This window comes from Solanum lycopersicum, chromosome 7 (assembly GCF_036512215.1).
Source record: "Solanum lycopersicum chromosome 7, SLM_r2.1".
Lineage (NCBI taxonomy): Eukaryota > Viridiplantae > Streptophyta > Magnoliopsida > Solanales > Solanaceae > Solanum > Solanum lycopersicum.
Window position 1 is genome coordinate 70,435,848 of NC_090806.1, and position 17,995 is coordinate 70,453,842.

Sequence of the window (17,995 nt, forward strand, 5' to 3'; positions counted from 1 at the left end):
TATTGAACTTACTCAAATTCTTTACCTAAAATAAAATGAATAGAATAATCCAATTGATCTATTTAAAAAAATTACGAATATACCATTTTATAAATTTCAATTTCGGAAAATCAAACAAAATCCTCTCAATGAAGTCGTTGAAGTACAAACTTTGAATCAAATGGGGAATACTTTTTTTTCTTTTTATAGTAAAATTTATCATATTCAAGTTATTAGTAGTAATAAATATGATTCACTTTATCCTGTATTGAATAAAATTATGATTTATATTTTCTTTGCTTTTAAATTTTATTTTGAATAGTTAATGTTAAGGTAAAGTTAATTTGAAGAAAATGAAGTGGAGAGAGAGAAAAAAAAAAGAATTACTAAAAGATTTAATTTATCGAGACATGAATTTCGTCAATATGAACTTAAGCTATTTCATATTAAAAAATAAAATCTGATAAATTTTTGAATACTTAAATATTACTATAATTAAAAGATTAAAATGTGTATATATATATATATATATATATATATATATATATATATAGTTAATGGATCAAAGTTGACAAATTATTGAATAATTAAAATACCATATGGTTAAGGGACCATTTTGATATATTCGCATAGTTAAGGACCTATTTATGTGATTTTGTGGAAGTTTATAGGACGGCAGGCCGGCGTAGTGAGTTGATAGGAAGAAAATGGCGTCGGGGATATTATCAAGGTCTCTGTCTCTTCTCAAGTCTTCCACTTTCTTACCCTCCACAAAGCAGCCCCAATTGTTTTCTTCTGTAAGTTGTCAATTTTGATTTTTTATATGTATGGATTGCGCACAACTTTACTCAATACTTTGCCTCTAGATTGTTACTAATTTCTTATAGTCATTCAATCAGAAGAAAACATTCTACTACCAATCTGCACCAACCTATTTCTCCTACAAGCTGGTGGCTTCTGTTACATGTCGCATGAATTCATCAAGGCTCGCAACATTCTCAACACAATCTGTTTCCTCTAATGAACCTGTTGTTTCTGTTGACTGGCTCCACGCAAACCTCAAACAGCCTCATATAAAGGTGTCTGATTGAACCTTCCTTCTTCCAGGCTGTTCAATTGTATGCTAAGAATTTTTCATTTTCGTTTTCGTTTTCATTAAGGTACTGGATGCATCTTGGTACATGCCAAACGAGCAGAGAAATCCTCTTCAAGAGTATCAGGTTGTATAAATGGAACTACTTTATTCTCACTTGATGGAAAAACTCATTCAAATGCCTGCATTGCTTTTGTTCATAGATTGAAATAGTTCATCATTTGCTCAACTCTCTATCCTTCTATTGTAACAGGTTGCACATATTCCTGGAGCACTCTTCTTTGATGTAGATGGTATATCTGATCGTACTACAAATGTAAGACTTGTTCAAACTTATTTCTTCTTTTAAGAATAATTTGCTTAATAATGTAACATCTACTTTCTCTGGTACTCATCTGGTTCTACAGTATCTATACCATAAGATGCTTTTGAGATTGATCACAACATCTTTTTGCCATATAAAAGGCTTTATTTCTCTGTTTATGATATCAGTTGCCTCATATGCTGCCATCTGAAGAAGCATTTGCTGCTGCTGTATCTGCTCTTGGAATTGAGAACAAAGATGGGGTTGTTGTCTATGATGGGAAGGGAATCTTTAGTGCAGCTCGTGTATGGTGGTGAGTTAACTGTTACTGCAAAAGACAGATATGCTCATTTTGTACGAAATGACTAACAAATAACAAAATGGATAATCAGGATGTTTAGAGTTTTTGGACATGACAGAGTTTGGGTTCTAGATGGTGGCTTGCCAAGATGGCGTGCTTCTGGATATGATGTCGAATCCAGTGCATCTGGTGACGCAATTTTGAAAGCTAGCGCTGCCAGTGAAGCAATAGAGAAAGTATATCAACGACAGGCTGTAAGTAAATGCTTATTTCTTGTGAGCTTCACTTGTGTGTATCTTAAAAACAGAAAATTGCTACAACAAAGTATCTTTCGACAACCTTGTTAGCATGGCAGTGTTAAAGCAATAGGACTTGAATTTAGTGGTGGCAAGATCTCTGTGCAAAAATGCCCCCGGGGCTTTTGGTCCATTGGTACGAGCACGGAGCGTCATTTGAGTCACACGTCACTGAATTCAAAGTATAGTCCACAACCCTCAGGGATTTCTCGGGTTTCAAAAAAAGGTCTCTGTAAGAACTTTAATGAGAGAACTGTTTTCTTAAATATGGTTCTATCTTGATAAGGAGAAATCCAATAGGACAGGTCATGGTTTTATTTTGAAAAATAAAAGAGAAGTTGCTGCCTGTACATACGAACAAATAAAGTTGAAAATGCTGATGCATTTATCCACTTGTTAAGTTTGATCGCCGGAAACTTTATGAAGGATATGTTACCAAATGTAGATACGTTGAGACAAAAGTCTCAACACAGGATTAAAGGCAGCCACTGATTCTCTGCTGGTTATGTGGTAGAAGTTCAATAAATTCTTTTTCTTTCATGATTGTGGTGCACAGTGCCACAAGGAGTTTCAAGGAACTTAAGATTTTGTTATGAGGTGAAACACTAAAACAAGTAATCAATTTGACAGTGTCCTCTTTCTTTTATACTTTATTCTTTTCTGTAGAGTAACAATTTGATTATTGAGAGTTTCCCCCGACACAAATGCTTTATTGTTTCCAGGAGAGGTGGGGTGTGTGAGCGAGGGAGGGATTGAGGTGTCCTATACTTAGGCATGACACACTACATGTCTTTTCAAGTACTTTTTCGACGGCGGAAATTAAGAGCCTCATTTTATTAATTTAATATCACCACAAACCTTCTATCTAGATTAATTCTGCTACAAATATGTATTACTTAATATTACCATAAGAACTTGTTTGCAGGTTGCACCTATTACCTTTCTGACCAAATTTCAACCACATCTCGTCTGGACCCTTAATCAGGTTGGTGTGCTTTCTCCTGCAGCTTTTGTCAGAAGCTTTGTAACCATATGCCTTTTGAACTGGAGCTAATGGCATGGAAATCAATATTGAAGTTGAATTCACTTCACAGCACTCAACCACATTAGTTCCTATGACATCATAGGAACTAATGTGATTGAGTGCTGTGAAGTGAATACACAAAACTGTTACCTTTGTAAAAAAAACAAAACATTAGTTCCTATCGCGGTGCAATTTAAAACTGATGGTAGGTCTAGGAACAGATGGAGCATGCACAAAACTTACAAATTGTAATGTAGTGTGTTTCGAATTGCAAGTGTGCTCATTAATCCTTGGATCTTTTGTACAACTAGGTTCAGCCAACAAAAAACAAATCTACTTCCAAGGATGGAGCCATAGTGGTGGCTATGGCAGAACCTGATAACATTGGCTCAAACCTTATATTTATTTTAAAAGATTCATTTGATATGTACAAATAATTTATTTAGAACCCAGAAAACAAAACAAAAATTAGCTCAGAAGTCAGAACCTATAAACTTCAAATCCTAGATCAGCCTTTGTCTACTTCCCTTGAATGAGATGTAAAACTCCATGACGTTTGGAAGTAAATCTGGGCCATGGTTTTTGGAGTTTCTTTAGTGGATCTTTGTACAACACTTAGGTCTAATGGTTTTATAAGTGGGTGGTAGTCCAACTGACAATTTTTCTGCTGTCTGCTAGATTTTTTAAGTAGATTGAAATTTCTGATTCACTTTCCACAGTAAACGAATGCAATTTTTTGTTGTCAATATACATTCCCTAGTCAGCATTTGAATATGTGATTTTTTTTTGTCAATGCTTCTAATTTTGGATGCGGAGTTGTAACGTTTTTACTTTCAGGTTTGGAAGAACATTGAAGAGACAACATATCAACATATAGATGCTCGATCCAAAGCTAGGTACTTTTGTTTGTGGGAGAATTAATTCTTAATGATTCACTACTAGCTAAACTATTTTTTTTCCAAATATTGTTTTGATGAGATGACACATGGGTCATTTGAGTAATACTATTAATTCTTGTTCCACAAACTTTAAGAAGTGTAGCCTAGTTTACAACATTATTTAAGACTTCAAACTGATCATTTCTCTCAACAATTTGTTCAATATGCAAGTAATATTGGTTCTGCACCTTGTCAAATAATGTCGAGTAAATAGAGGTATGTCGCATGAGTAATATCTTTTTGGTAGCGTCTTGTAAGAGGTTAGGAAGAGGCGTGTAGCATCACACTAGCATGTTCATGGTCAAGATGCTGATTTACCACATAGCCAATATAAGTTGGGGTACGGACATAGCTGATATAGATCTGTACATGTACACTTGTGCTCTATAATGAAATGAACCATTATGTTTGTTGGTTTTTTAGAAATAAGATAATGTATCTGTTGTTAGTATTATACAAAATGGATTCAAAATCCATTGTTCTAGTGAAGTACTGTGAGTTTGGTTATTTATACTGTTTTAATGTATGAATAGGATCTTCTAAAATTCATTCTACACAATTGAATTCATTGTGAAGTTCTGATTTTTGCTTGCCCCTTTTCAGGTTTGATGGTGTTGCACCAGAGCCTCGTAAAGGAATAAGAAGTGGTCATGTACCTGGGAGCAAGTGCATTCCTTTTTCCCAGGTAAAGGTTTATTATTTTTAGTCAAAGAGATGTGATTTTTCAAAATTTCTCTCTACTAAAAGCCACTGTCTGCAGTAGAGGAATGGAAAGGATTTTGATTTAACTGGTTAGATTATTTGTTGAGGCATTTGAACCTTTTGATCTAATTTAGGTAGTTGACTTAATCATTGGTACTCCAGATTATCCAGCGCGTGATTTTGGATTTGTCTCATCTTGATAGTGATTAAAAGCTGTCACCCTTAACAATAATACCACAACGACCGTGTGTAAGACCCTAAATAAGGATAATACTCCCGGTATAGAATTTGGGATTAACTTTATCCCACGTTTGGTTTGCATTATTTGTTAATCCTGATGTAACTTTTACATTAGAATGGTGGGATTAGCTTTCCCATATAGGTGATAGCTAATCCCATGGGATATCCCACCATTGTACCAAACGTCCTCAACGGGTTTGGTAGACGTTCTCTCCATATCTTCCAAGGTTATTGTGAGCACATTGGGGTAACTGAATCCTACTTTCTGCTCATGTTTGAGTACAAGAATGCTTGAAAAATAAGCCATGCCTATCTTCATCCTCCTGAGGGGCACCTATTGCACATTGCACCTAATGCCTAAGTGTGTGCTTCCTTACATGTTCTTGTTTCTTTTTACCAACAAAAATATAGAGATTGTTCTTTGTTTCTGAATGTTGATCTCTACTCTTTAATTCCTGGACTAAACTCTGTATGAGTAGAGCTCTACTATTTGTTGAAGCCACTAATATAACCAAGGGTAATTATTCTGACGTTAATTTTTTTAAAAAATATTGATCCCTGCTCTGACTAATTCCTAGATCAAGCTCTGTAATCATATATTCATATCTGGTTCACTTTGGGGATTTCTTACAGATGCTTGATGGTTCTCAGACACTATTATCGAATGAAGAGCTCAAGAAAAAATTTGATCAGGAAGGTAAGAACAGCTTCCCCTTGCTTGATGGACTTGCACAGGGAGATAAATGGTAAAGCATTTGCATATGTACATAATTGGATTTAGTACAGTCCCAAGTTTAAACGTAGTAGTAAATTTGAAAAGGCGTCCCCTTTGAAATGAAGAGTTAATTTTATATCATTCAACCTCATAATTTAGGCATCTTTAACCATACAATATATTATCTGACTTTCGGCATTGCCTGTATGATTACCTACTCTTCTATAGGTATCTCTTTGGACAAACCTATAGTAACTTCCTGTGGCACTGGAGTAACAGCTTGCATACTTGCCTTGGTTAGTGAAACTCTCTGTTTCTCTCTTTCCTATGATCCATCCTTGTATGACGACAATGTATGGCGCAGAGAGGATTTTGAAACTTTGTTCATCTTTGTAGGGCCTCCATCGACTTGGAAAGACTGATGTTCCAGTCTATGATGGTTCGTGGACAGAATGGGGAGGGCATCCAGATGTACCGGTCTCTACATCTGAAGCATAGATTCTACATGCTTTGAACAAGTGCTTCTACATATGACTTTACAAGGTCTACTTTGTCTGTATAATTTCTTGGTGGTGAAAATGACAGCAGGTGTTGTATCATGGAATAATGAAACAATATGATATTCAAAGTTAGTTATGACACATAAATATGTCCAGAGTCTTATAGGGCGGGAAGCCAAATTTGAGGGTCTGGAGACGAGTTGGCAATGGATTGTTATCCTGTCAGGACTTATTTGCAACATTGTTATGTTAGGGACTTGAGACCTGATTTTGAGAGAAAGAGATAGTGGTATATTGGCCAGTTTAGAGGTATTGTTTCCCAACTATTATTGGTCAAGTTGTTGAATTTGACGAGGAGTCGAATTTTTCTGATCTTTCATAAGCAACAAGCATGTGCATACTAGCACCACCACAATAACAGAATGAAGAGTGAAGGGATTAAGTATTTTTTTTTCCAGGCCACACTGAATTTTGTTTCTTTTTCATATTTTTGGTATCCAACATTTATGAGCGCAGTTTGTGACCTGTATCTGTTGCGCAAATGAATATAATGATTTTTGGATTTAGAAATAATTTGATGAATGTATCAGAATTTTCTATACAATTAAGAAAATGAATCGTCACAATTGCGAGTGGTCACAACGTAGCAAACAGATGCGCGCTTTCGTTCAAAAACCAAGTGCTACCGTTTCGTTAAACGTCTCTTTGACATTAATATATATATATTTGTTTGTATTTGAATGCATTTGCAATAGTAATAATAGTAAACTTATAATGGCTGAAAACCGCATATTGAAGGACAGTAATGATGATTTAAAGGCCAACAGTATTGTGGAAGAAGAAATTGACGAGGGCAATGCATCGAAAACAAAAGTGGGGAATGAGGATGATTTGAAGTCGACATGTAGTGATGATGAAGAAGAAGACGTGAATAAGGAAGCAATAGAAGACCTTATTTCAAAGCTTCACATTAATGGAGACCAATTACCTACTATTTCAAGCCCACTAAATAACTTGAGATGCCGAGGCCGTTCCACCTTAATGTTGTTTTATCGTCTTTGGAGAGATCACCTAGTCAAGAAACCTCCTCTCTAGTTATATATTGTATAAATTTTATTATGCTGTATGTATATATTGTGTAATGAAACTAGTTTTTTGTTTGTTTAAAAGGTGAAACAAGTGATCGCGTGGCCTAATGGATAAGGCGCTCGCCTCCGGAGCGGGAGATTGTGGGTTCGAGTCCCATCGTGATCGGCTCTCTCTCTTTTTTTTTTGGCTTATTATATTATATAGTTAGTTAGTAGACGGACAACTATAACAAACACTCATATTGAAGAAGAAATCATCTGACAATATCCTTCAGCCAGCTTTTATTTTTTGTAAGAGACGCAAAACACCAACAAAAGAAGCATAGATGCCTTCCAATTGGTCACGGCAAATTTACCTTCCATCATCTATATCTAAACCAGGGCTTTCTATTTCTATTTAGAAAGAAAATGGCAATATTGTTTCTTGTAAATCTGAATAAGCCTCCTTCCTAGTACCAACCAAATAGACAAAACTCGAATACATAAAGCATAATAGTGTAAGAGAAAAGCTCCGGCCATATATAAGCTCGAATACAGAAAAAGTAATCATTAGTTATTTCAAAGTGTATCTCAACCATGGAAGATTCTCTTATCACAAGAGAGAATACCCAGAAAGCGCTTATTACAGTATGATCCACCACCTTTTACAAACTCGCTCCAGATTAAAATCCAGAGATGAAAGCTAACAGAATGTGCAAAAAAAAAAAAAAGAGCATATATTGCTTAGGCGTCATCCAGGGCAAGCACCCCAGGAAGTTGTTTCCCCTCCAGAAGCTCCAAGCTAGCACCCCCACCAGTTGATATGTGGCTCATCTTCTCTGCAAGTCCTACCTTCTCCACAGCAGCTACAGAATCACCACCACCTATTATGGTGGTCACTCCCTTTCCACTAAGCTCTGCCAGTTTCTTTGCAATAGCCTGGCAACAAAAGATGCAAAAGTGAGACATCTCAAACCATCACCAGAAATATTCCTAGTAGAATAACAACTCCTAAATCTACCAGCTCTCCATTTTATACCTCCGTTCCAGCAGCAAACTTGTCAAATTCAAACACACCCATCGGTCCATTCCAAATGATAGTCTTGGTGGTATCCAAGGCACTGCCAAAGGACTTGATGGCATCAGGCCCAATATCTAATCCCATCCAGCCATCAGGAATTTCAGAGGCCGGAACAATCTGAAAGTGCCAAAGAAAACCAAGTCAGCCAAGACCCTAAAACAGATACTGCACAAAAAGAATTCATCTTCCAAATCAGGAAAAAAAGTTAAAACATATATAACAGTTAGTTCTTACTTTTCAAGATGGAAATGACCTAGTAAAACATTTATACAGATGAGGGTTGTACCTTGCTGTTCGCATCAGCAGCAAACTTGTCCGCAATCACTACATCCGTGGGAAGCAATAGAGATACCCCTTTTGTCTTTGCCTTCTCCATGAGAGATGTTGCCAAGTCAAGTTTGTCCTCCTCCACTAGTGATGATCCAACAGCATAACCTTGGGCCTTGTAGAAAGTAAAGATCATTCCTCCACCGAGCAACAACACGTCAACCTTCTCCAAGAGTGACTCTATAACACCAATCTTACTTGATACTTTTGAACCACCAACAATAGCAGCAAATGGCTTCTGTGGATTTGACACAGCTCCAACTAAATAGTCAAGTTCCTACAAGTATTGATTATGCCGGGTAAGACACTACAAAAAATATAAAGGCAACCACAATACGGTGAAAGAGTATCGTAACTGCTGAATCACAATTAACCATCCATACATGCAACACAATTGAGCAACCCTTGAACTAATAATTCTTCCCAGAACTATGCATAACACCTCTATTTTTTGAAAATGCTTTCCTATTTGACAGCCTGAAATCTTAGAGTAGTACCTTTTGCATAAGGAATCCAGCAACGGCTGGTTTCAAGACCTTAGCAACCCCTTCCGTGGAAGCATGGGCTCTGTGAGCAGTCCCAAATGCATCATTGACGTACAAATCTGCAAGAGATGCCAACTTCTTGGCAAACTCGGGGTCATTCTTCTCCTCTTCTTTGTAAAATCGCACATTCTCCAGAAGTACAACTCCTCCTTCCGGTAGTCCAGCCACCAAGTTCTCAACTTCTGGGCCAACTGAATCATTTGCCATCTTGACCTGAGCAAAATCAGCAAATAATAACATTCTTAAACTGAACTAGAAGAAAGAATGAGTCAACAGAGAATAATAAGAGAACAACATACAGACCTCGATTCCCAATAGTTCTGAAAGTCTAGGCACAAGTGGCTTTAAGCTGTACTTTGGAGTGACACCTTTGGGGCGACCCTGAGAAAAAACTGACAATCAGAGAAAACACAGATATGGGGTTCCTCAGCCATGCAAAGACAATGAGTGACAAACCCTAATAGCATTTTCAACAAGTGAAATTCCAGAGTTAACAAAACAGAGTAACACAACTAGTTTCTCAATCTTTTGAAGCTATCAGATCTCCTCATCGAGGAAGACAGACAACCAGAGCACCATTTATGCTTGGTATTGTGCTGTGCAGCATATCTCTTCTATATGTATGTTTATAGTTCCACTCAGACAGATCCCGCTTAACCCCTACTAACTCAACTTGAAAAGTTCTTTAGTTTACTCATTTCATTGTCAAAAGCAGTATATGAAACCACAACAACTTGATCTGTAGATGCTGATTTATCCAGAGTTCTAATCTCTTACTCTAACCTTATATATGATGCTCTTCCTTAAGACATAGTTGTTGGCTCCCAAAAATGAAAGAAGCAATTAAACCACAGTAGAAAGAACCATTTAACACAATGAAAATGCACAAGAGCAGAACAAATGCATGTTTAAGAATTTAAACCAACGGTCAAGCAATATCTATCCTGGACTTGATTTAAATAATGAAAGAAAGAGGGCAAGGACCTCCAAATGATAGCTAAGATCTAGAAAAGAGGAGGGTGAAGCTTACAAGATGAGAGGCAAGGATGACTCTGGCACCATTTTGCATCAAGTACTTGATGGTAGGTACAGCAGCCCGGATTCTGGTGTCATCAGTGATTTTGAAGTTATCATCCAATGGAACGTTGAGATCAACTCGGACGAATACTCTCTTCCCTTTCAGATCTGCTTCTTTCAGTGATCCGACACTCTTCTTCACCGCCATTCTTCAATCTGAAAAAACACTATCTGTCTGTATAAGATAATAATCATTTAACAGAGCTAATCAGAGCTGATGATCAGAAACTCACCGTTAATTTCGTCGGAGAATTCAATGCTATGATCGGTGCGATGTCTACAAGTGATTAGAATGTTGGTGTAAATAGGGCATATCCTCGCGCGTTCTTCGCACTCGCTTTCCTTTCCGTGGCGCACATTGTTTAGGGCAATATTATGTGCTTGGGCTTGGGCCACTAGTTTCCATTTCTATTTGTGTCTTTAATTTTTATCTTTGAAAAATTGTATATAATGCCAAATTAAATATTATTCTATTCATTTCGTAAAATAGTCTAGTTTAATTTAATACGGAGATTAAAAATAAATAAAACTTTTGATGTACAAAATTGTTCTTTAATTTGTGACTAAACATGCCAGGTGGAAAGTTATTACAAAAAAAAAGAAAGAAGTGATTTTTTTAAAACAAATTAAAAAGGATTTTTTTAAACGGAGTGAGTATAAACACAAATTAATTAAATTGTACCTCATAGCAAATTGTTGCTATTTCATCTTTCTCTAGGTGAATGCCGCTCGTCACTCTAGTTCTATAAAGTGAGAGAAAGTCGTATATACACATATATTTGCGTTTTCCTATCCCAAATTTCGCTCGCCAGTCTCTTCTTATACAAACAAAAATGTATAAATTGTCTTTCCGTTTGTATAAAGCAAAAGAAAATTGTATATACACATGTAAATACATTATTTTCGTCCTATACTCTTATAATTATACAATACAACACATTCTCCAGCCTAATTCTCTTTTGTCTTTCTCTCGTTCTCGCTTTATAAACACATATTATACAATTGATCTTTTGTATATGTATACGGAAACAAATTATATACAACTATTTTCTTTTGTATATTTATAGCAAAATATACATATTTATATTTGTTATGGAGCACAGTTATGCAAACACATATTTATGCTATAAATACATATTACACATATTTATGCTTTATCCTAAGAAAAAATTTGGCTGAAAATAAATAAAGAATAAGGAAAAAGAAATTCATAAGGTAGCAGTTAGAACATTATATCGTTAAAAAGTTTATAATCTAAACTCAAGTTTGAATGTATAAAATTATGCCTCAAGGGGCAAAAGTTCATGTAGGTTAAAGACGAAAATTCTCTAAAATTATATATTGAGGTGGGAGTTTCAACTTGTCTTTTTTCTTTTGTAAAGAAACAGGCATGAAATGTGTAGATCCAACATGTATATATTCGTGATGGTTGGTAGGGTGAAGCCTAATAAAAATACTCCACTAGCTAGTTGAAGACCAACTATGAACTGGTCCTCCATTTGATTCATAGACAGTGTTATCATAGGCAAGTTAAAACTGCAGTGTATGCTTGTTTTTAATTTTTCTTTTCATCAAAATTCATGTCCAAGTGCACAACAAATGTCATGAGCAGGAGGTGTCAAGTGCACTTGTTACATCTAAACAAGTTGAACCAAAGTTGTCGCTGTCTATACATACACACACGCCCTTTATTTAGACAGATAAAATAGCTTGGGAAAAAAGGCCCTTATATCACCTGGAAAATCTACAACATTAACAACTCAATGTTCCCCAACTGGCTGATTAAGTTAAGTTGACCGAAAAAAGAATTTAGTACAAATTGTTTTACACTGCAACAGGGGCGTCAGCCTCATCTAGAGCTATGACACCAGGGAGCACCTTTCCTTCAAGTAACTCCAAACTGGCACCACCACCAGTGGATATATGGCTCATCACGCTAGCCACTCCAACTTTCTCAACCGCTGCAACAGAGTCTCCACCTCCAATGATAGTGGTCACTCCTTTCCCACTTAGGTCTGCTAGCTTCTTTGCAATTGCCTATCACCACAATAGCATGCTTGTTATTACAGAAACAACTCTATCGAAATGTACCAGAAAAATAAATTCACACGTATCAAAAACCAGCTTACTACTCCTTTTTTTTTTTATATTCAATTTTTTTTTTTAAAAAAACAAATATGAAGAGAAGAATGGCAATTGATACCTCCGTTCCAGTAGCAAACTTGTCAAATTCAAACACCCCCATAGGTCCATTCCAGATCACTGTTTTTGTGGTATCCAAAGCATCGTTGAAAGTCTTGATAGAGTCTGGTCCAATGTCTAACCCCATCCAACCATCTGGGATAGCAGATGCCGGCACAATCTGGAATTGTATTTTCAACACAATCCATAAGTAACAAATTCTGATCCAAGTCTAAAGAATCTCAAGAGAAAAGCTTAGAATGCAAACCTTGCTGTTTGCATCAGGAGCAAATTTATCTGCAATCACAACATCAGATGGTAACAAGAGACTGACTCCTTTTGCCTTGGCCTTTTCCAGGAGTGATGTTGCAAGCTCTAGTTTGTCTTCCTCAACCAAGGAGGAACCAACTGAAAGACCCTGAGCCTTGTAGAAGGTAAAGATCATTCCTCCACCCAAAAGCAATATATCACATTTCTCCAGAAGTGATTCAATCACTCCAATCTTGGATGAAACCTTTGAACCACCCACAATAGCAGCAAATGGCCTCTTTGGAGTTGAAACTGCACCAACTAAATAGTCCAATTCCTGAAACAGATAAATGAACAGTTAGATTCGTTTTAAGTTTGTCAAAGAAAACAATAGGTAAGCCTGACCTTTTGTAAAAGGAAACCAGCAACAGAAGGCTTCAAAAATTTAGTAACTCCCTCTGTAGAGGCATGTGCTCTATGAGCTGTACCAAAGGCATCATTCACATAAAGATCTGCCAATGATGCAAGTTTCTTTGCAAACTCAGGTTCATTCTTCTCTTCCTCTTTGTAGAATCTTACATTCTCAAGAAGAAGAACACCGCCCTCTGGAAGTGAATCAACCAACTTGTCAACTTCTGGACCAATGCAATCATCAGCCTTTACAACCTGTTTACATGGAACTATTACTTTTGCCTTAATTATCTTCTTGGTATATCAAAAGCATTAAAATTGCAAGAGGATGTACCTGGATTCCAAGTAGTTCAGATAGCCTGGGGACAAGGGGTGCTAAGCTGTATTTAGGAGTGACTCCCTTTGGCCTTCCCTGAAATTTCAATAAGCAATATAAATAAAAGTAACAAAATGTGTTAACTAACATATTGCCCTTTTGGGATCAACTATACTTTAACCAAAATCTAGATAATCCATACATTTTATTAAAAAAAATTGACTAACCAAGTGACTGGAGAGAATAACTTTAGCCCCATTGGCAATCAAGTGTTTGATGGTAGGGATGGCAGCTCTAATCCTAGTGTCATCAGTAATGTTCTGTGAATCATCAAGTGGGACATTCAAATCAGCCCTGACGAAGACTTTCTTGCCCTTCAAATCGGAAGAGCTAAGGTCTCCAACGCTCTTCTTGGCCATGGAGACAACGGCCCTAACAGGGTTGGAGGAGGCCTTGACAGATCGGAGCTTGGTCGCGACGTGGTTGGTGAAGAGAGGATCAGCGACAGTTCCGGCGAAACCGAGGCGGCGGAGAGGAGTTTTAAGGAGGAAGCGAGCAGAGGAATAGGTGGTAGACTTGTTGGTGGTAGAGGATGATGATGTGGTGGGAATGCCGCACAAAGTGTGGGAAGCAGTAGCTGATGCCATTATCTCTTTCTTTCTCTTTTGTGTTAGTGGAAATGAATGAACGAATGCCGCTGAGAGTGGTGAGAGGGATGTATTATATTATATTATTGCAATACAAGAGGTTGGAAATGGGATTTTTCTTATCGTTGAGTTTGGGGTTGAGGTTTAATTTCCTTTTTCTTTTTTTTGCCCCAAACATATCTTCATTCTTTTCTTTCCACCACAAAATTCAACTTACTATTTTACTCCTTTAAATGAACGATTTCCCTTTCTTTTTTCTTTTTTTAAACAAAGTATTTTACTGCATATGAACTAGGGTAATTTGACCATATGATATGAAATTATGAGAAAGTTTTATTTAATTTGAACTTTCTATCTTATATTTTTTTTACAAATATAAAACTCCATACATGATTTTAACATGAAATCACATATTTAAAAATTTACTAAACAAGCAACTCGATAAAAGCAATAGCAAAACTCGTACATTGCCTATGTATGATATTTTATCGAGAGCAAATAATTAATCACCATAATATAGTTGTATGGAAGAAATTGTAATTATTTACTCAAGTATGCACAACTTGTAGTAACATTAACGGTGTGTGTATTTTTTTGTTTTTCCTTACCTCATAAGCCTTACTTCACTCGTTTTCTAATGCTTATTCGGTAATATATATGTCTTCAAATTCACCTACATTTATTTGTGGAGTAGTGATCCATCTTACATGTGATGTTAGTAACCACTAATTTATTTTTCTTTCAAATTTTGCAAACAATATAATATTTGCGTGCTTCAATGTGAGTCGGAATAGGAATAGGAATAGGATGAGGATGAAGGCTATTGTTCCGAATTCCGGCATAACTCATCTGACTTTTTTTTCCGGAAGGCAAGGGGTTCGTCATCGTCACCTAAAAATTAGAGTTTTAAGGGAATACGAGGAAGCAGTTAAGGAGAAAGATCTTTCTCGAGCTCTCCGCTACTTGAGAGAAGACTCGTCAATCGGTAAGTCGGATTTGTCCCCAATCGATAGAGAGTGGCAGGTTTTAGATACATGCTTGAATGCCGATGATTTGAGGCTTGTTGGAAGTGCTTATGCTTTTCTCAAGGACAAAGGTCTCTTGCCTAATTTCGCCAGATACAACGCTATTGGTAAAGTAAACCCTTAACTCCAATTGTCTACTAATTTGATACCTCAAACAAAATTGGAAAATTTGGAAGCACTGATGCAAGACTAAATGATACTTCTCACTAGTATTTGTTGTTGATATCTTTTTATCCTTTCCTATCCTAGAAAACAAATTCTGAATAGGCCAGGTGAGAATCCCCAAACTCATTATTTCTAATCAAGTGTGAGAATATTTCATCATTCAAGTGCTTTATCTTTTCTATTTCTACATTGACATTTTCGACGATTTGCTGGTGAATCTTTTTCCTTACCTTATCAAAAAAAAAACATGTTGGAGCCGTACGCACAGGGAGAGAGAGAGAGAGAGCGATATATGTGTGGATATTGCCTTCAACTACTTGACTAAACTATAATCTGAAACCCTACTTCTGTATATTCAGTTTTTGCTGCACAAAAATCATTGGTTATCCCATTTTCCAAAAGAGTTCACGTTAATATCATTGTTTTTGCAATATTCTTTGTCACAAATCCTGACAGCAGTGCCTATATCTGCAGTTTTGGAAGGGCCACGCGATGTCACACCAACTGTCTTAAAGTATTCAACTGGTTTAGATGGTCAGTGCTAATCCATGTCAGCTCTCTGAAGCACCTAAATTGTTTCAACTTGCATATTTACATGGAATAGTTGCAGAATTTTCTTTCTGACCTTTTAAAGGAGAAAATGTACTGATTTAGTAACATGTTTTTTAACTCTTCTGTAGTTCAGTGACCAAACTTTCGCCAAAGAAGTGGGGTCTTTCTGGAACATCTAGCTTTCTTTTGGCAACATCCTTTGCTGGAGTCACGTTTCTGCTGAACCAAGGAATAGATATTAGGCCTAACATTGCTGCAGTTTTGGGGCTTGCCATGCTAGATGCTATATTACTTGGTGGTTCCTGCTTAGCACAAATCTCCAGCTTCTGGCCTCCCTACAAGCGTCGAATTTGTGTTCATGAAGCAGGCCATCTCCTTGTTGGTAAACCATGTTTCTGCAAACATTTGATGAATTTACTGCAATAGAATGAAAGAACTTCAGAAATTTGATTCATCTTCCAGAGATTTAAGTTAGGATAGATTAGGTTCTTTTTTTTTTTTCAGAAAAGAAACTAAAATGTTGGCCAATCCGTACTTCTGAATATTAAAGTTTCGATGTGATGACATACCATAGATATCATCAGCCCAGCATCAACTGCTCGGAATATCAGTATTGGCCTTTCTATTACTAGCAGCACTTATTGTCTGTAACATTCGAAGGAATGTAAAGTTGTAAGCCTAACCTACCTCTTATAGTAACTCATTTATCCACTGATATGACTGCAGCATACTTAATGGGTTGTCCAATCCGTGGTGTAATTTTAGACCCAATTGTTGCAATGCAGATGGGCATTCAAGGACAGGTATGTCACTGTAGATCCTTCTTATTGTCTCTCTTGTTCAGAGTGTAATGCTGATCACTTGTTATAATAACAGCCAACAAAGACCGTATTACATAGATAACTACTTCTCTACCCTTCTCCTTAAGTCTTTAAGACGAGCAGATGGGAATTCAAGACGTCTGTTTCTGTCTGAATGTGCACAAAGAGTATTCTGTTAGATGCCACACACTGTACAACAATTTTATCCATGACATTATACAACCTTTTGTTATTTTCCGGACCCCACTTGTGGGATTACTCTTGATATGTTATTGTTGCTTCTAGAAGCTTACCCATTGAGAGGACCAGTTGTACAACAAGTATCGGCTATGTGTCAGCATAGACTCTTGCAGTTGTCTTGTCAGTATTTTTCTATTGAAGATTAGGGGTTGAATGGCGTATAAATAATAATTTTTTTTGCACGGCACAGTGTTACATAATTATGTAGGTGTCCCTTATATTTTTGTTTTCCTCAGTAGTGGCTGTCCTTGTTTCTTGTTTTCTGGGAAATCAAAGTTAACCTCCACACATAAGGTTGTGGACCCATTTTAGAACTAATTGAACAGTTAAAATTTGCTCATTTTTGGCTTGTGATCTTCTTCTATTTTCTTTCATGCAGGCAGGAACACAGTTTTGGGATGAAAAACTTGAAAATGAGCTTGCTGTAGGCCAGTTAAGTGGTACCACATTTGACAGGTGGATTTCCTAGCCAGTCATTTTGCTTACATTTGTTCTGTGGACAAAATACATTTCTATGCTGGAACCAGCTCTCTGGATTTTCTGCAAGCCATATATTTAATTCTTTGCTCGATGATTCGTCAAATCTCCAGATAAAAAGAGATCAGGTAATTAAAAATAAAATTGTCAGGTACTGCATGGTTCTATTTGCTGGGATTGCAGCTGAAGCTCTTATTTATGGAGAGGCTGAAGGTGGAGAAAATGATGAAAATCTCTTCCGAAGCATCAGTATTCTTCTGGAACCCCCACTCTCTATGGCACAGGTCTTTCTCTGGTTAAAGTTATTTGCTTGTCTAGTAACTCTTTACTTTTATAATGCAAAAACCATTCAAATTTTTCAACAGATGTCAAATCAAGCAAGGTGGTCGCTGTTGCAATCTTATAATTTGCTGAAATGGCACAAACATGCACATCGAGCTGCTGTAAAAGCTATTGAGAATGGATGCAGTCTGAGCATGGTCATTAAAAAAATTGAGGAAGCCATGTCTCTGAAAAAATAAAGCAATATTTTGTACTAGAAGAGGTGACATTTAACCCTTATTCATGTGCAAAGGTCAGGATACTCATAAATGAATGGAACATTTTTTGGACAATTAAATGCGCGGACATTTAGCTGTGAGTAGATATTGTACTGCTATGAAATGCCTCAACTGGAGCTAGCAGGAAAGGGATTGAAGGTTCTTGGGCGCATAAATATGCTT

The 17,995-nt window shown here is 36.6% G+C and overlaps 4 protein-coding genes and 1 non-coding gene across 11 annotated transcripts; 3 read left to right on the forward strand and 2 right to left on the reverse strand.

The window, feature by feature from the left end:
• Positions 1-549: 549 nt before the first annotated feature.
• Positions 550-6,537, forward strand: MST1 (mercaptopyruvate sulfurtransferase-like protein). 6 transcript variants are annotated; one of them, XM_010325882.4, is made up of 12 exons: positions 558-776; positions 882-1,058; positions 1,140-1,199; positions 1,326-1,388; positions 1,565-1,689; positions 1,769-1,931; positions 2,899-2,958; positions 3,835-3,893; positions 4,539-4,620; positions 5,511-5,574; positions 5,821-5,888; positions 5,989-6,537. In XM_010325882.4, the coding sequence occupies exons 1-12, from the start codon at positions 687-689 to the stop codon at positions 6,088-6,090; spliced, it is 1,113 nt and encodes a 370-aa protein (XP_010324184.1). In that variant the 5' UTR covers positions 558-686; the 3' UTR covers positions 6,091-6,537. The 6 variants fall into 6 exon arrangements, with proteins under 6 accessions (XP_069155878.1, XP_010324184.1, XP_010324183.1 ...); XM_010325881.4 differs by having other exon boundaries at positions 560-776; positions 867-1,058; NM_001247345.1 differs by having other exon boundaries at positions 687-776; positions 879-1,058; positions 5,989-6,090.
• A 736-nt stretch (positions 6,538-7,273) lies between these two features.
• Positions 7,274-7,346, forward strand: TRNAR-CCG (transfer RNA arginine (anticodon CCG)). The gene has a single exon. It is a non-coding gene; the product is annotated as a tRNA-Arg (tRNA).
• Positions 7,347-7,678: 332 nt separating this feature from the next.
• On the reverse strand, positions 7,679-10,558 carry LOC101254111 (phosphoglycerate kinase). 2 transcript variants are annotated; one of them, NM_001329592.1, is given in 7 exon segments: positions 7,679-8,098; positions 8,199-8,357; positions 8,527-8,844; positions 9,065-9,325; positions 9,416-9,493; positions 10,143-10,345; positions 10,423-10,558. In NM_001329592.1, coding segments are annotated over 6 exon segments (1,206 nt in total). In that variant the 5' UTR covers positions 10,338-10,345; positions 10,423-10,558; the 3' UTR covers positions 7,679-7,903.
• Positions 10,559-11,735: 1,177 nt separating this feature from the next.
• On the reverse strand, positions 11,736-14,226 carry LOC101253805 (phosphoglycerate kinase, chloroplastic). The gene is made up of 6 exons (XM_004243920.4): positions 13,574-14,226; positions 13,365-13,442; positions 13,025-13,285; positions 12,639-12,956; positions 12,393-12,551; positions 11,736-12,226 (listed from the first exon to the last, which is right to left on the reverse strand). The coding sequence occupies exons 1-6, from the start codon at positions 13,991-13,993 to the stop codon at positions 12,014-12,016; spliced, it is 1,449 nt and encodes a 482-aa protein (XP_004243968.1). The 5' UTR covers positions 13,994-14,226; the 3' UTR covers positions 11,736-12,013.
• Positions 14,227-14,678: 452 nt separating this feature from the next.
• On the forward strand, positions 14,679-17,892 carry LOC101254711 (metalloprotease VIRESCENT3-like). The gene is made up of 7 exons (NM_001329583.1): positions 14,679-15,125; positions 15,658-15,717; positions 15,869-16,117; positions 16,462-16,538; positions 17,176-17,252; positions 17,425-17,557; positions 17,639-17,892. Exons 1-7 carry the CDS (start codon positions 14,801-14,803, stop codon positions 17,792-17,794), a joined length of 1,077 nt encoding a protein of 358 aa, NP_001316512.1. The 5' UTR covers positions 14,679-14,800; the 3' UTR covers positions 17,795-17,892.
• The last annotated feature ends 103 nt before the right edge of the window (positions 17,893-17,995 follow it).

Excerpts from the sequence above, each read along its gene's own strand:
- MST1 (XM_010325881.4), top strand. The coding sequence starts at position 687 with ATGGCGTCGGGGATATTATCAAGGTCTCTGTCTCTTCTCAAGTCTTCC. Across the intron at positions 1,389-1,564 it reads TATCTGATCGTACTACAAAT|TTGCCTCATATGCTGCCATC; the intron begins GTAAGACTTGTT and ends TTATGATATCAG. Across the intron at positions 5,889-5,988 it reads CAGCTTGCATACTTGCCTTG|GGCCTCCATCGACTTGGAAA; the intron begins GTTAGTGAAACT and ends TCATCTTTGTAG.
- LOC101253805 (XM_004243920.4), bottom strand. The coding sequence starts at position 13,993 with ATGGCATCAGCTACTGCTTCCCACACTTTGTGCGGCATTCCCACCACA. Across the intron at positions 12,957-13,024 it reads CTGGTTTCCTTTTACAAAAG|GAATTGGACTATTTAGTTGG; the intron begins GTCAGGCTTACC and ends TATCTGTTTCAG. Across the intron at positions 12,552-12,638 it reads CTCCTGATGCAAACAGCAAG|ATTGTGCCGGCATCTGCTAT; the intron begins GTTTGCATTCTA and ends ATACAATTCCAG.
- LOC101254711 (NM_001329583.1), top strand. The coding sequence starts at position 14,801 with ATGAGGATGAAGGCTATTGTTCCGAATTCCGGCATAACTCATCTGACT. Across the intron at positions 15,126-15,657 it reads CGCCAGATACAACGCTATTG|TTTTGGAAGGGCCACGCGAT; the intron begins GTAAAGTAAACC and ends CTATATCTGCAG. Across the intron at positions 15,718-15,868 it reads GTATTCAACTGGTTTAGATG|TGACCAAACTTTCGCCAAAG; the intron begins GTCAGTGCTAAT and ends TCTGTAGTTCAG.